Genomic DNA, 15,879 nt, shown 5'->3' with positions numbered 1-15,879 from the left:
ATTGGATAAAACCTGGAAGTGTGAACGTTACCTAGCCCATCGATTGGAATATTGGAATTGGATCCAGGAGACAGCGATGAAAAGACTGTAAAGCTGAAGGAAAAGTTGGTTTCAGCTTGTTCTCATAACAAATTCTGTTTTTCAAATCAGACTTTCCACTATCAAATTCTCCCTGAGTTGTTATGGCGACATCGCACAAATCCCCTGCTCCCCCCTCACCTTCCCCGCTATTATCTGTGGAGGTTTCTCTCAACTGTTGGCTGTCGGATAAGACCAAGGACAAACGGCCTCTGGAGAGCCCCGCGGAAATATAAACTTTCACCCTGACACACATACTGATGCTGACAAGTACAGACGAACTGCACCCGACCAGCATTCAAATGTTTACCTTTCTGCATATATGTGTCTCGTAATTATTTGTGCTTCTCGTGCAAATGATTTTTGTGTGAAAACATAAATTGTGAGGCACCTATCTTTTTTATTTCCCTCCACTCCCCCAATGTAAATCTTTCTTCAAAAGATTTTCAAGGGCAGCGCTTGTGGACTCCGCGTAAAGCGGGGTCTGAGGCAGTTTGGAGGAACGCACCTAACGGCTGCGCTGAAATAGCAGCGGCCAACTGGCTGCGTTCCTGGTAACGCAAGGCCTCAGTCAATCGTTCCCCCAAAATGTTTGTTAAGTGTATGTGATGGACGGCTGTACTGGAACTGAATTTTCGATTGCAATGCAAATTGCAGTTGACAAATAAAATTGATTGATAGGTCACTAGTCTATCACAGGGCAACAGAGAGACAAACAGGACAAACACCAATGCATACACATATTCATGCAGTGTTTTTTTTTTTTTTGTTTGTTTGTTTTTTTTGGGGGGGAAGCCAGAGTACCCAGGGAGAACCCACACATGCACAGAAAGAACATGCAATCTTTGCAGAAAGACACCAGGTAGGGACTTGAAACCAGGATGTTCTTGCTGCAAGCCTAGCTCTACCAACTGCATCACGGTGCAGCCCGGTAAGGTACAGTTGAGCTAAATAAAGTTAGCAGGAAGGTTCTGTTGTTGCTCCAAGCTGAACTTAGCATATGTAGCTTATTCCTGCTAGAACAGCTTTATGCATTTAATGGTTGTCTGGATTTCCTCAGTGAACAGGCAAAGTAGAAGTCACACCAGGTGACAAATATCTATTTTTTTTTACTCATCCTTTTACTTCCCATCAGGCCCATTATCATTTAATACTTGCAACTTCTTGCTACTCAATCAGCCCCAACTTTTAATTTTTAATTCATGTGGACTCATTAAGGATAACATGTGAAGCTCTGCTTAGATTGTCTGTCGACTAATGTCCTGCTAGTGCCTCTCACATAGAAATAAATCTGGAAACACTGTACCCCTGATATAAATGTTTGAAAACGATCACTTGACATGAAGCTTTTCACCTTCTCCCTTACCTGTTATTTAAATATATTTCACAATATGTGACTGCCACATTCTTAATGTTAATAGGAAAACACTTGTTGCCCCATGCAAATATTCTTCAGAAAACAGTTGACAGATTAAATTATTGGAACATATACTGCTCAAAAAATAAAGGAAATACTAAAATAACACATCCTAGATCTGAATGAATTAAATATTCTTATTAAATACTTTGTTCTTTACATAGTTGAATGTGCTGACAAAAATAATCACACAAGTATTTGTATAATTATACAATCTGTATAATTTTATTTAATTTGACTTTGTAAAATGCCTTTGAGAAGACATGTATCATAAATTGGCACTATATAAATAAAATTGAATAGCATCCTAACGTAGTAAAGCACAGGAATTGAGAAGTGGTCTGTGGTCACTGTGACAAAGTGGTTCAGTTTGTGTTCACCATTTGTCCCTTATTCTTATTTCTGATTCATTTACTTTCTGTAGATGGCCAAATTGCTTAAATTTAAACATTAGTTGCAGCTCTGCTCCACTTACTATCCCGGGTTTGTTTGTGTTAGCATTAGGTTGCAGTTTCCATCTATATGTTTAGGTTAAAGCTACTCCTGGATTATTGGTTGAACTTGTTTATTTGGTTTCAAAGTATATTCATATTTGTTTACCTTTTTACTCACCATTGTTTGTCCTTGTAGATCTGCAGGAGTATGGGAGGGGCCGGCCCAGTACTTCCTGCTTAAATGTCTGAGTGATGTCACTGATTGTCTTGCTGGATTCTACCAATTAGAGGGTTCTTTTGCAGTATTGCTTTTGTTTTTTCTTTAAAGTAACTTTTTGGCTTCTCTTGTATTACATGGTTTATTTTGCAGACCATTTTATTTTATAGAGGAGTTTGTAACTCAGCTTAATAATTTTTTGTTTTTCTGTTTAGTTTTCCTGTGTTTTCCTTTTCCCTGTTTAATTGTGGTTTGGTCCACTCAAGTGCAGGTGGGTTCCCACTTGATTATAAAACAGAGCTCTTGGAAGCTCAGAGGGACAAGGAGTGTTCAGAATCCTGTTGAATAAAAGTCTTCAGAAGCTGGAACTGTTGACTGAGGCTGTTTCTTCGGTTCACCTTGCTGACCCTTGACCTCACTACCTTACAGTCACCACATGCAGAAGCACTCCTTTATTAAAGGGGAGGGGAGGGGGGGGGGGGTCTTGCTAATTGCCCCTAGTTTCCACCTGGTGTGTGCTCCATTTGCACAACAGCAGGTAAAATTGATTAACGTTTGAGGTGTGCTATATCTATTAGATAATTAGTCATGACACCGTCTGGGATTTTATATATGTTTTAAGGTATTATGTCTAATTTATGTGAACTTCTGAGTTTGAAAATAAATTCTCAAATTTAAAGAAAAAAAAATAGAAAACTAAAACAAGTGCTTAGTCTGATTTAATGTAAGCATAAAAAAGTGGTTCTTTTTGTTGTTTTTTGTCTATGAAATAAATACACAGCAGGTTTAAAATTATGCAATAAAAATGTTTATTTGTCGACAAAAATACTGTCCCTACTTAAATTCATCCACATATTCACCGTGTGGTATTTATTAATGTAATGCTTCACTTTTAATTTTACATGGAAAAACATTTTACCAACCAAAGTGAATGAGACCCATTAAATATCAGCTCAACTTCCACAAGACCAAGGAGCCCTCCGAAGCTTTCTGTGACAAAAACGTTTTCTGAAAAGTTCAATTACTCCTTTAAGCTCACAATTTACCTCTGATGTTTTTCTTAGCGGGACAAACTTTATTTACTTTGTTGGTGCAAAGCAGCAAAAGATGGGTGGCACCTCCTCCACTGGCAAAGAGGAGAAGCCTTTTTTCTTTTGTATTAAAGCTTCAGCTTGGTGGGCGGTCACATGTTGTTAAATCCCATCATGCCCTTCATGTTGCCAGCGGCTCCCTGCTGAAACTGACGCATCATAGACTGAAGACCAGCCATGCCTCCTGAAACACACAGACACAACACAAATCAGTGATTCAATGACGGCTTATTCCTGCACTGATTTTGCTCTGTCTCATTTAAATTAGTTCACAACAAAAAAATATCATTACATTAAAACTAAACCTGGATGGTTGAAGGAAATTATGATGATGCAGAGACTCCTGTAAGAGTTTTTAAAAGTCCATATAAAACAGGTTTTCTGTACATTTGGGTTTGAAGATCGGGTATAAAAAGGAATTTCATTTGGTATTTTTTCATGAATTTGTGTAGCCTGTGCATTCTGGTCTGAACGTTGAAAAGGTTCAAGATTGTTGCAACACACGTACAAATGAGTGAGTGCACATTGAAAGGTGATGTTATTACTTTCCCTTTATAACACCTACCTGTGTTTGCTTGGTGTTAAACGTGAAAAAACCCATCTATGAATTAAACTATTTTCTGTTACTCACTTGGTTTAGACTAGTCAGTAAGGAAGGAGGTAGGAAAAAGAGCCCGTATGCTTCCTATCATTTCTTTAGCATCGGAACGTCATGATGTCCATTACTGCCGCTAAAGAGCTTTAAGGAATCCCACAATCCTTTGCGTGACATGATGTATAAGCATAGCCCACCTCACGGAAATTAACCAAAATGTCAGGAGAGAAAAGAGTGTGCACTTATAAGTAGCCCCATTTACTGTGTCACATATTACATGACTTGTTGGTCATCCATGTGGATCAGGGGTCTTTGGCCATCTCCGCCTTTGTTGTCTACAGCAAATAAGATCCAATACATGGTGTAATGGCAAAGTTTTAAATGAAAGGAAACAATAAAATCACCAGCTGTGATGTGATAAAATATAATGTGTGTATATATATATATATATATATATATATATATATATATATATATATATATATATATATATATATATATATATATATATATATATATATATATGTTAACCATGAAAATTAAACTGATTACGGTATTTGTTTATGCTGTATACATCGTTTGCTTTCTATATAATGTATAAACACCATTTCTGTTAAAAATAAAACCTATTCATAAAATGAAAACAATTAGAATAAATAAAACAATTATCGGCAGTATGTCAACTCTACTTAAGAAGACAATATCAAGCATTTAGACTGGTTATTGTTAGAACTAGAAAGACTGTATAAGTTTACGCGCCTCCTGATATTTTGGTTTGTGTAACGACAGCTTCAGCTGTTCCCTACATTTGTCCAACTTGCATGTTTTGTAGTTCTTGTTCGGAAGGCTGTTGGCCCGGATTTGACTCACATGATAATCATCTTGTATCATCGTGTAATGATGTAATGATGTAAATGAGTTAAAGGCGGTCCGAAGTCAACACAGCAGTCTGAAACTCCTTTCCTACCCATGATAAGAGTTTTTACTGTTGACCTAATGAAAGCCAGAGCAACAGGAGCTAGGAGCTATAACCAGAACATTTCGGATGCAGCCTATGTCTGCAGCGTTTCCAGGTGGAGCACCTTTACAAACGGAATAGAGTCAAGCATTGGACTGTTTTTGCTTTTATTGACAGAAAAGGAGTTTCTATGTAAAAGCTAATTTTTACTTCTCAGTGAAAGGTTCTTTAATTTGTGGGGTTCCCCAAGGCCTGATACTCGGCTCTTTATTTTCATTTTAAATACTTCCCCAAGCAAGCATTCAGTCTTTTATCAAAATCTCTTACCATTGTGTCATTCAGTTTGAAATTTTATGTAGAATATAAAGATAAGTAAGTTAACTTTCCTCCATAACTGTTAGGTTGATTCACTGTATTATTTTAGAAAACTGTTTCTTATTTAGTATGGCTTTTGCCAAGGGTATTGTGCGGGTATTGATTCCCTGTATCTGCCAGCTAATCCACATTTATTTGATATTTTTCGGTCTGACATCTTTTATGCACCTGTTTTTGGGTCTAATGTCCTGTGATTTTTACGATGCCATATTGTATCTGGTACAGCGCTTTGTGACCATGAGAAAAGCACTTTCTAAATAAAACCTTGATTAGGTGATGTCTGAAAGGAGCCGTGAACTAATGTTCATTCAGGAGGTTGTCGTGAAGAGCAGGTCTTACCCATATGGTGCAGGACCCGAGGATCCATCATTTTGGCCATCTGTTGATTCAGTTTAGCCATCTGAGATGGGTTCACGTTTTTGGACATGTCTCCACCTGAAACACAAAACAAACACATTAGCTCTGATCTGTGGTCTAAAATCCAAGACTGATAATATATTCCAAAAGTCGAGGGCCTTTTTCTTGCTTGACTTTCAGGTCACACTCTTAGGAAATGCTACTTATTCAATTAACCCTTCATCCTTAAGTAAATTTTACAAAGCTATTCACAATCTTCTCCTTGCTCATCCATTCAAGAATCTTTAGTCATTAACACCAGCTCAAGATGCACACATGCAGACACAAGACATAATGTTTCCACACCTTTTTTTACCAAGGAAATCAGTTGGTTACACTGAAAAGCTTGAAGCGTGCAACACAGTCCCTCAACTAATAAAGAGATGGAGGAACCGTGGGCTTCAGTGGCTTCACCAAAGCCAGTTGGTCAGGTGGCACAGCTGGCATCCAACCAAGGCTCTTCTGATTGAGAACATCTATTGTGTCACTAAATCAGGACGGGCCCAGATCCAAGTCTCTCCTAGCCCTGCATCGTGGCTCACTGGTACCTTTAAAGAGTCCTTTGATGCCTCCCATCTTCTTCACCATCTGGGCAAACTTGGTGTACTGAGTGAGTAATTCCTGAACATCTCTCGTGGCAACTCCAGAGCCACGGGCCACCCTCTGGATCCTGTTGGGCTGCTTACTGAACAGCTTGGCCCCGTCTTTACTGTCTAGTTCTGCAAAGGAAACATAGTGAGACCAATTACACATACGGAGGCAAATCTGAGACTGTCTGGATTAGGAAATTATGGTTTCCCTTTTGCTTGGAGGCACTTTTTGAACTTGTTCCAAATGTTTAGATTTTCACTCCAATCGGATCTGCTCCAAGATGTTATTAAACTTTTATAGGTGTTAGCCAAATTCCAGTTCAAACTGAGGTCTACATTTAGATCTACTTTACAACACATCCAGAGCACAGTGCTGAGTGTTATAAGATGTATTACCCTGGTCGTTCATGCTGTCCATGATGGTCATGAGTTTCTTCAGTCTGGCCATTGATTCCTGCTCGTTTCCTTTACTCATGAAATCTGTACCGAAACCTGGAATCATACCCTGAACACAACACAGACACACAAATCCAGAGTCAGGACAGAGAGGCACGTCACTCTCAGCCTCGCCAAGGTTCACCGTCGTTGTAAGATCAAATCCTATCAGCTTTGTGGTACATTAAACAAAGCTGCTATATTAAGGGCTACAGTTGCATGTTAGTGTAATAAAGCATTTCCGTTATGGCATTAACAAGGCATTTATTTATACAGAAACTTTCTGTACGGAAACAGCAAGAAAGCAAAAGGGATCTCAAGACCATTTGACAGAAGATCTCCACTTACCATTATTTGACCAAAGGGTCCCATTTTCATTATGTTCTGGAACTGCTCATACATGTCCCTGAGGGTGAACTGGCCTGCGGGTTTAGAGATCAGGAGTCAGTCACCTTGTCTGCAACAGGTTCTGGAGAGTAGGGGGGGTGGGGGGGTGCTCACCATGTTTGAGTTTGTCTATCAGCTCCTCGTTGTCATCCAGCTTTAGCTCGTTCACTCTGTCGATCAGTCCTTCAATATCCCCCATTCCTGCAACAAAAACAGTCTTTTGGTTTTGATGCTGAATACTGGCTGCCTGCCTGTATGAATGAATGTTGTGTTTTACAAACATAAACAATGTGACTGAACAGATTTAAAGCCAAAGGTAGACAATAATGACCCATGTCATCTCTGGACTGTGAACTAGCTACTTTGGGGGGACAGATGCTCATCTGTGACCAAGCCACCTCAGTCACCCCACCTCAACAGATACCCTGTGTAGGATGGTTCTGATCCGGTTTTCCTGAGCTATATGTGAAGTTATGCTGCTATGGAAATGGGTTTGAATCATAGTGTCTATTCGATTTATTTGCTATTGGATTATACTGGCCTTATGATGGACAGGCTAGTGGTCCAGGGTGTACCTAGTCTCTCATCCAATGGCTGATGAGGGCAGGATGGAACTGAATCATGTGAATCACGGCTTCTACACAGTTCTCACATTAAATTCTGGCTATTTTCACACTCATATTTACTAAGTTCTCAATCCTGTTGCACAACTGCTTATTTACTGTAGTATAAATTCAGAAGTTCAATGTTTATTTAAAGCGGTTAAGTCTACAGAGGTCCAATACAGGAGGAGGGGTAGATGGATGGATGGATGGAGAAAAATAAACACTAAAAAAAAAAAAAAACAAGACAGGATATAAAGCCAGGAAATAAAAAGATTTTTCCAAACTCGGTTTTGTGTTTCTATACTTCTCCAGAACGTGTCCAGTCAGTGCTGGAAAGCTGGTGTTTCTAAGTGTAATTAGGTGGACCTTGGTGTGTTCATGAAAATGGCATAATATATGAGCTGAATTCAACAGGGCAACCATGAAAAGAATCCCTGCAGGACGGTGACTCTTACAGAAGCAACGATCGGACGTAAGGACCACTAAACCTTATTTAGCTTGCAGGGCTGCATTCCTGCCAGAGCAGCAGGTGCAGTGAGAGCAGAAGCAGAGAAGGTCTTTACCCAGCAGCTTGCTGATGAAAGGCTGCGTCTTAAACGGCTCAAAGTCGTCGATGTGTTCGCCTGTTCCGATGAAGATGATGGGGCTCCTGGTGGCCGCCACGCTAACAGCAGAACAGCACAAAGCGAAGTTAAAGCAGTGGCTTAAAGATCAACCAGCCATGCGGCATCACGCAGGCGAGGTTCTTACGCGCTCAGAGCTCCGCCTCCTTTAGCGTGGCCATCTAGTTTGGTGACAATTACTGACGCTACGTCCACTTTGTCTTTAAAAGCTTTGGCCTGAGACTCGCAGGCCTGTCCGATTGATGCGTCCATCACGTACACAATGTTATCTGGTTGCTGTGGAAACAGAGAGAGAAGCTTGAATACACATGGAATTAAAGCCAATGTGGCGTCGTGACAGGAGAGATGATTTTAGGGAAGATTCAGGCAACAAAACAGATCCATCTACCAATCCCACTACACATCCTTTCATTCAGTCCAGACACAGGCCAGACGCCTGAGGTGATGAGTTCAGGGCCTCACCACTGCGTTGGAGACTTGCAGCATCTCCTCAAACAGCGAATCCTCCTGTTTATGTCGTCCACTCGTGTCCACGATGATGATCTCAAAGTTTTCGCCTTTGAATTTCTCAACGCCTTCAGCGGCGATCACCACGGGATCCATCTCAGTGTAACTGATCCCAACACAAACAGGGAGCAGTCAGGAGGGGGAGGGGCTAACTACCGACAACCTGGAGGCAGCACAGCAACACTCACCTGCCGTAAAAGGGGATCCGGGCTTTGGTGGCGTTTTGTTTGAGCTGATCGAAGGCACCTTGGGGATAAGAGACGGGTTTACACGGCAGTTTGTTTATTTGCTGTAGGACACATCGTCTGGGTGAAGGTTGTCAAATCATGCCATGTTTCAGGCAGAGAAAGCAGCAAAGTCGGGCGTGCCTACCTGCTCTGAAGGTGTCAGCGCAGATCAGGCAAGTCTTCCAGCCTTTCCTCTGGTAATAATAAGCAAGCTGCAGGGAGAAGATCAGCACAGCTGTTAGTGGAGCCAAGGCTTGGCAGCCATGTGACACAGTGGCCATCATTAAGGATGATCTGGGTTTTGATCTCTCAGTGGGTCTGGCCATAAAGTCTACATCTCAGAGCTTTTCTGTAATCGTAAAGACACCAGATGTCTGCTGACGGGTAGAGGCAAAGTTGTGGAAATCTGTTGTCCGATTCAGAGTTGGTGTTGGGCTTTACCAGGACACACGCAGGGCTCTATTCATCTATAGACAGCATCCTGACAAAAAGAACATTATGTAGAAACATCTGAAGACATCAGACAGGAAGGTTGGACATAAGTGGGTCTCCCAAACAGGACATACCAGCAGTTTATTTAAAAAGCGGCTTAAATAAGAACAAAGTCGATGTTTTTGAGTGTCCATCACAAAGCCCCGTCCTCAGTCCCAGAGAACATTAGTGGGCTGAGCTGAAAACGTGTGTGAGAGCAAGACAGCCTACAACCCTGACCCAAATAACCAGCTCTGTCAGGGAGAAGATTGTGGAAGGAAACTCAAAACACTTGACCCAAGTCAGAGAGTTTTACAGGAGACTCTACCAAATCCTGAGATAATGGAGGGGAACTTCTGGGTTTGAAGAAATAAACTGCTTTTATTCTCATTCTGGCATTTAGCAAACAGAAATACTTAAGTTATTCCCACCGGTCCTAAAACTGGAAAAGAAAAGAAGACTTATCTGTAAATATTTACTTTTAACCATTTATCCTTAACAAATGCAATTGAAGGATTTGCCGAAACAAGCTTTGATTTAATTCCAGCAGTCGGCCTCAATTGGACTCAATCAGGATTCCACAAGTCGACCTGAACATATCTGATGACTCCTTGCAACAGTTCTCCCAGACACCCACCGTCGTCCTCAGGTGGCTCGACGGCTGTGCTTTTGGATTTAATTGTAGCTAACATCTGTTTCTTCTCTCTTGGACGGGTGCTTTTTCTAACCGTGTAAGAGAAGAAACTCTGCTCTAACCTTCCTGCAGCTTTTAAGCTAAATCCGACTGGTGTTGGCAGTTGTCCATAACTTCATCCTGCTAAACCAAAAAAGCCCATTTCTAGCAGAACAAAGTTACCCCACAGCAGGGTGCTGCCACCGCCATATTTCACTGTGGGTATGGTGGTGTTTTGGTAAAGCTCGGTCAACATACCGCAGGGAATTACAGCAGAAACGGTTCATATTTAGTTTCATCACATCATAACAGCTGCTCTCACAGGGTTCTAGGCATTTATTCCACATTTGAACATTAAATGTTGTTTTGGTGCTAATGTTCCCGTGTTTGACCACAACACTGTAGAGCCATGTTTAGAGAATCGTCCAATCAGGATGGGGCAGCATCTATTATGTCCAACAGGTCTACAGCTGCTATCAGCAGTACATCTCTAGACCTAAGCAGGAGAGAAGTGAGAACAAGAACTCTAAAATGTCTGAGGCTTAGAAAGAGTTTATGTGTCAGGTGTGTGCAGTCACCTTGGAGCATGTCGTAGTTTTGCCACTGCCCTGCAGACCAACAAACATGATAACATTGTTCTTGCCTTTGGTTGGAGTCCAGGCCTTCACGCCGGGATCAACCAGCTGAAACAGAGGTCATACGTGAACATGCCAAACTCTCTAGAACATACACGGCTCATTCACGTGATTCCTGCCATAAACAGCAGCGCGGTCAGCGTACCTTCACCAGCTCCTTGAAGACGGCGTGTTGGATCATCCTTCTCTTGTTCAGTCCTGATGCCATCTCCTCCAGGTCTATAGCCGCCCTGCAGGGGCAAAAATGCTAAGTGTTGAAAAACACCCGGACCAAACTGGCCTCACGTCGGCCCAGGAGGCCAGGATCAGAACAGAGCTGCGCCAGACTTACTTGACGTTTTCTCGCAGCTGTTTGACCAGCTTGATGTTGACGTCTGCCTCCAGGAGGGCAGCGCACACCTCCTTTAACATGGCATTCAACACCTGGAGACAAAAGGGAACTCCTAAAAGCAGCCGCTAAGGCAGACACGCAGTGAGCAGAGCTTTGTGAAGCTCTGACCTCAGTTTCTCTTTAACAACTATATACAACATTTCTTTCTTCTCCTCCTTTAAGGATAAACTGAAAATTTCATTGAACAAAAGAAAACTTTTATGTGAACTAAGACTGTGATGCATGACATGTCTGCATTTTTTCAAACATGGTTGGTATTGGTCCGATAAAGTGAAACTGGGCTGATAACGACCGATGTTCACGTCCATCTTACTGCTTGTGTGTGTGTTTCAGGAGGGGGTGGGGGGGGGTGGGGGTTGGCCACGAGGGATGTGTTTGGTCATGTGACTGTGATCGGGATCCAGTGCAGGATTGTGGGATGTGTAACTGAAGCAGAGAAGCAATGTCAGTGGTGTGGTTGATTTTTCACAATGTCAAAATGGTAAAGAAATAAACATTATTATTGGCTATCAGCCATAACAGCAATATTAATATCAGCTACTTATGTCGGCCCAAAATTTCATATCAATGGATCCTTAATTTGCTTTAAACAGTAAAAATTTACAAGGGTCTCTTTTTTTTTTTTTTTTTTTGGAAATGTGCAAATACAGTAAAATCCTAACAGGTTTTTGAACCAAAACATCTAGTTTAGTTCATAGATTATAGTCCAACAAGACAATTTGATTCTGAAGTTAAATTTGGGTCCCAGCACTCAGAAGCTTCCTTCAACAAAGAGAAGTGATTAGGAACCTGAGAGCAGCTTCATCGGTTAAAGCCTGATACCAGATTCCCTTTAACACTTTGTAGGGTCAGAGCATCCATGCCTCATAATGTTGGGAAGCTTTGCTGTAAATTCTCCTGCAGCCACTGGAAGCTGCCTGAGGCGATGACTGATTGAGACCTCCAACAAATGCTTTATGAGCATACAAGTGGTTAACTATCGTTAGCATCTTATATTAGCAGCTAGCACAACCAGCGTGACCCTGAGCAGAAAACTGTTCACTTTCTAGAAACTCGGTCCTCCTTAATACTTCCTGACTTCATTTCTAAAAACTGAAACAAACGTTGAGTCTTCTGCCTGAAGCATTGTGGTTTATCGTGACCTAGTAGCACCTGATACATTACGCTCTCTATCTGGGCCCGTCAAGAGTCCAACTGTCCCATTTTAATCACCAGCCCATTTCTTGGTCCATCTCTAGACCAGAGTAGGACTGAAGGACGGATCCGACAGACACCGTGTTGCCTACCTCTTCATTGATGATGGTGGCGTTGCTGAGTGACCTCAGCGCCGAGGTGATCTTCCGTCCCAGGTCAGCCAGCACCATGATGGCACCCTGAAGTAGTCCTGAAAAGACCCACAGTAGCACGCGTTCACAGAAAATCCCTTCCATACTCCACATCGGTTCTAAAAACGGTCCTGTCTGGGTTCAACCACTGAACTGCCGTATGTTCGGTCACCGTCCCGTTTACCTCTCTGCCTGTGGCTGTGTCAACCCTTAATAGTGACAGAACTGATTTTACACTCTCAGTTTCCTAAGAAGTTTTATTGCTACGACTAGGCCTGCACAATTTATTTGCAATATAATCGGAATTTTAAAAAACACTATATCCAGATTACAGAGGTCTGCAATTTTTGGCTGTGTAACAATTCATGAATAAGACGCGTCCTTTAGGTATGGGTAATATGTTTAAAGTGGGTTTGCCTCCACATGGAAGTGAGGACAGTTGCAGCAGTGAGATAATCTAATTTTATTACCTGTTTTAGAGTTTCTAAAATCAATACTCTTTTTTTACAAGGAACTTTTAGGAATCTCATAGCATTAAGTAGCAGTCAAACTGTTTAATACAAAGCCTTGTTTGTTGGTTGCACTTCATGTTCAACAAGGATTGATGTCCAACTCAACAAGCTATTCTCCTGCATAATAATATTCTGATTAATAAAAACTGTTCAATTTCCTGTTTTAAATAGTCCTTGGTTACAAACATCTTCATCTACAGGCCATTTTTGCTACTTGTGGTTAATGCAGAGAAAAGTCTAACTAAATCACAATTATGGTTGAAATATATCGGCGTTTTGATTTTTGACAAAAATCATACAACCCTACATTGGACAGAATCTCTGCTGCAGATGCAAAACCAGTGTGTAGAGGTGAAAATGGGCCACTTACTTCCTGTGTGAGTATATGTTGTGGAGGGGAACCCCCCAAGTGAGCACCTTCAGGGAATCAGACGACAGCTGCTTTTCACAGCCACACTGTACATAGAGAAGAGAAAAATTATAGTCCTTCAAAATTAAACTAATCTTCTGGTGGCAAATCTATACGTCTTGCAGAAACATCCAGGCCTCTGTAACTTTCCACATTATAGCCACAAACTTCAATGTAATGAATAATTGTAAAGGAGAGGGAGGTATTGCTTTAACAGTTTCTATACATATAATATATCACGTGTTATGAGCAATTATTTTCCATTCTCTACTCTAATAACCAGAATTTTAATTCAGCAAAAACAAATGCACTGAGAAAACCTCAAACTGATGGATTGGCCATGGGTCATGGATTGAGCATTAATGAGCACTGCAGCCAAGAGGTGCTTGGTGACTCTGGAGGAGCTGCAGAGATCCAAATCTGCACATTTCTTGAATTTTACAATTTTTCTTAGAACTTTACCTCAGTAAGATAAATGCTATTCACAAAGCTTTTAGAGAGCTCCTAAAGTCTAAGATTGTTGGGAGTAGTGAGGAGGACGTTTAGCGAGCCTAAGTTCTTAAGCAGGAAGGACGATGGAAACAGAGAGAGCTGATTGGCTGATCCACCACCTAAATAGTGGAGGAAATGAGCACATGAACTTCTTTAACCATTATGCCATAATGATTACGTAGATAAAATAAACTATCATCCCCATAGAGGGAAATTAACTACTTTCAGCGAAATGTGCTGTGATCCAGAGACCATTGGACCTTTCAACACTCCTCTATTCTCCTCCCAGAGCTGCGCGTCACCACGGTGCTGCTCCTCCTCGTTTTCTCTACCTTTTTTCACAATTTTATGTTAGTCGTTTTGCCAAATCCAACCTCTTTATACAAGCAGGCAATCAGTGAAATGCAGATTGGTGGGAACACATTAAGTAGTAAAATGACCAGTATGGAGACTAAACAGAAGCAAATCAAAATGATGATGTAAATAAGCTGTGTTGAAACCTTTTGATGCTGTGTAACAATCAGTTTTGTTAAATTTCATCATCCTGTATTTCTTCATCCAGTCTAATCGGTTAATTTCTCTCCTTTGATTATTTGGAGCGCATTTTTGTGCTTTTTCTTTCTTGTATCAACCAATCACAGCTCTTATAATGGGTTTGCAAATTAGCCATTAGGTAGACAACATTTGCACAAAACAACGGTTGCATTGTTTCATCGTGTAACATGTTTCATATGCTGTCCTTGATTAAATAAACGAAGAAGACAGCATTCCACCTAGCAACAGGGTCGACCACACCTCCTCACTAAGATAACATTTCTGTTGTCTCCTTACTCAGAGTCGCTCTCAGCAACATCTGAATCACTCTGAAGCTAAAACTCCTCGGCAGGAACTTCTAGACTAAGATAGGAGCTCTCTGAGAGGACTCCGAGAATCTCTGAATACGGGCCCAGGTCTTTATGGAAAAGTGGCAAAACAACATATTTCGGCAAGAGAAAGGAACAAGAACTCCAGATCAAGGTTTGCCACAAGCCAAACACTATGCATACGAGAAAACTAACAACACACATCACTCTGCAATAACGAAACACGGTGATGGCAGGATCATGCTGTGGGGATGTTCTTCAGCAAGAACAGGGTCGCAGGTCAGAGTTGGTGGCAAGATGGATGGAGGCTGGACCTAATCCTGGAAGAAACCCTGGAAGAGACTGGGCTGGAGGTTCACATCCAGCCAGAAATAGCAGTGGTTTGATATGCTGGTGAGGATTCTCAGTTATCCAGCCATGATCAAGCCAGAAAAAAGGTTAAAAAAATGACTTCTATTCTGAAGCTGAAGAATAGAAGTCCAGTTGTTTATTTTTTTTACTTTTTTTTTTATAGCTGTGATTTATTTTTTCCAATTCTTCTGTACTTGCACAATATAGATCTTAAAGTTCTTTTAATTTATTCTGGTTGCTTTAAAGAACGCAAATAACCTAGAATTTGACTATTAGTATTCGTCATTTATTATCACACAAATGTGAGTGTTTTAACCGTAAATGTTTGGCCTGAGATGTGCTAAGTAGACAGTGGCGTTTTTTAAACCTTTCAGTTTAATTTATATCGCCAGAGAAAGCCAATTCCACAAAACAAAACTGCTGAAAGTCAAGCCTGAGCCCGTCTCCGGCTGATGCCGACAGCGAGGCCCGAGGCAGAAGGTGTTTTTCCTCAGCTTACCTGCGGCTGTGAACAACATCACAGCTGTTTACAGCAGCGCTAACAGCCAGCAGCTAGCTGGACAGCCGTTAGCTGGCGGTTCACGCGGAAACTGTCCGCGCGCCCAGTTAGCTCACCCTTGTCTGTGTTAGCGGGAACAGAACTACGGAATAAGCGAGAAGAAATCAATCAGTTGTTCAGGCTTACCGAGCTCTGGACACTATAATGAAAACGTAGTCGTATCCAAACTCCAGCAGAGAAGCGTCATCTAACCAGCCCTAAACCGGAAGTTCTGCGTCATCATATGTTGTTTATGGGGAGTTTACAGTGCAGTACCGCCGCCT

At 41.4% G+C, this 15,879-nt stretch overlaps 1 protein-coding gene across 1 annotated transcript; it reads right to left on the bottom strand.

Moving 5' to 3' along the window:
• Positions 1 to 2,931: 2,931 nt before the first annotated feature.
• srp54 (signal recognition particle 54) lies at positions 2,932 to 15,876 on the bottom strand. The gene is made up of 17 exons (XM_012879730.3): positions 15,743 to 15,876; positions 13,313 to 13,398; positions 12,392 to 12,489; positions 11,046 to 11,137; positions 10,860 to 10,944; positions 10,658 to 10,762; positions 9,081 to 9,147; positions 8,897 to 8,954; positions 8,664 to 8,814; positions 8,329 to 8,477; positions 8,142 to 8,242; positions 7,088 to 7,174; positions 6,935 to 7,008; positions 6,548 to 6,656; positions 6,110 to 6,280; positions 5,505 to 5,600; positions 2,932 to 3,421 (listed from the first exon to the last, which is right to left on the bottom strand). Exons 3-17 carry the CDS (start codon positions 12,467 to 12,469, stop codon positions 3,330 to 3,332), a joined length of 1,515 nt encoding a protein of 504 aa, XP_012735184.2. The 5' UTR covers positions 12,470 to 12,489; positions 13,313 to 13,398; positions 15,743 to 15,876; the 3' UTR covers positions 2,932 to 3,329.
• Positions 15,877 to 15,879: the final 3 nt, after the last annotated feature.

The sequence above is a fragment of the Fundulus heteroclitus genome, chromosome 19 (assembly GCF_011125445.2).
Source record: "Fundulus heteroclitus isolate FHET01 chromosome 19, MU-UCD_Fhet_4.1, whole genome shotgun sequence".
Classification (NCBI taxonomy): domain Eukaryota; kingdom Metazoa; phylum Chordata; class Actinopteri; order Cyprinodontiformes; family Fundulidae; genus Fundulus; species Fundulus heteroclitus.
This window is presented reverse-complemented; position numbering and strand designations above follow the sequence as displayed.

What these genes read in the sequence shown, in the direction of transcription:
- srp54 (XM_012879730.3), bottom strand. Translation starts at nt 12,469, where the DNA reads ATGGTGCTGGCTGACCTGGGACGGAAGATCACCTCGGCGCTGAGGTCA. An exon ending in CGCTGACACCTTCAGAGCAG is followed by an intron (nt 8,955 to 9,080) that starts GTAGGCACGCCC and finishes CTTATCCCCAAG; the next exon opens with GTGCCTTCGATCAGCTCAAA. An exon ending in TTTCATCAGCAAGCTGCTGG is followed by an intron (nt 7,175 to 8,141) that starts GTAAAGACCTTC and finishes TTTTTGTTGCAG; the next exon opens with GAATGGGGGATATTGAAGGA.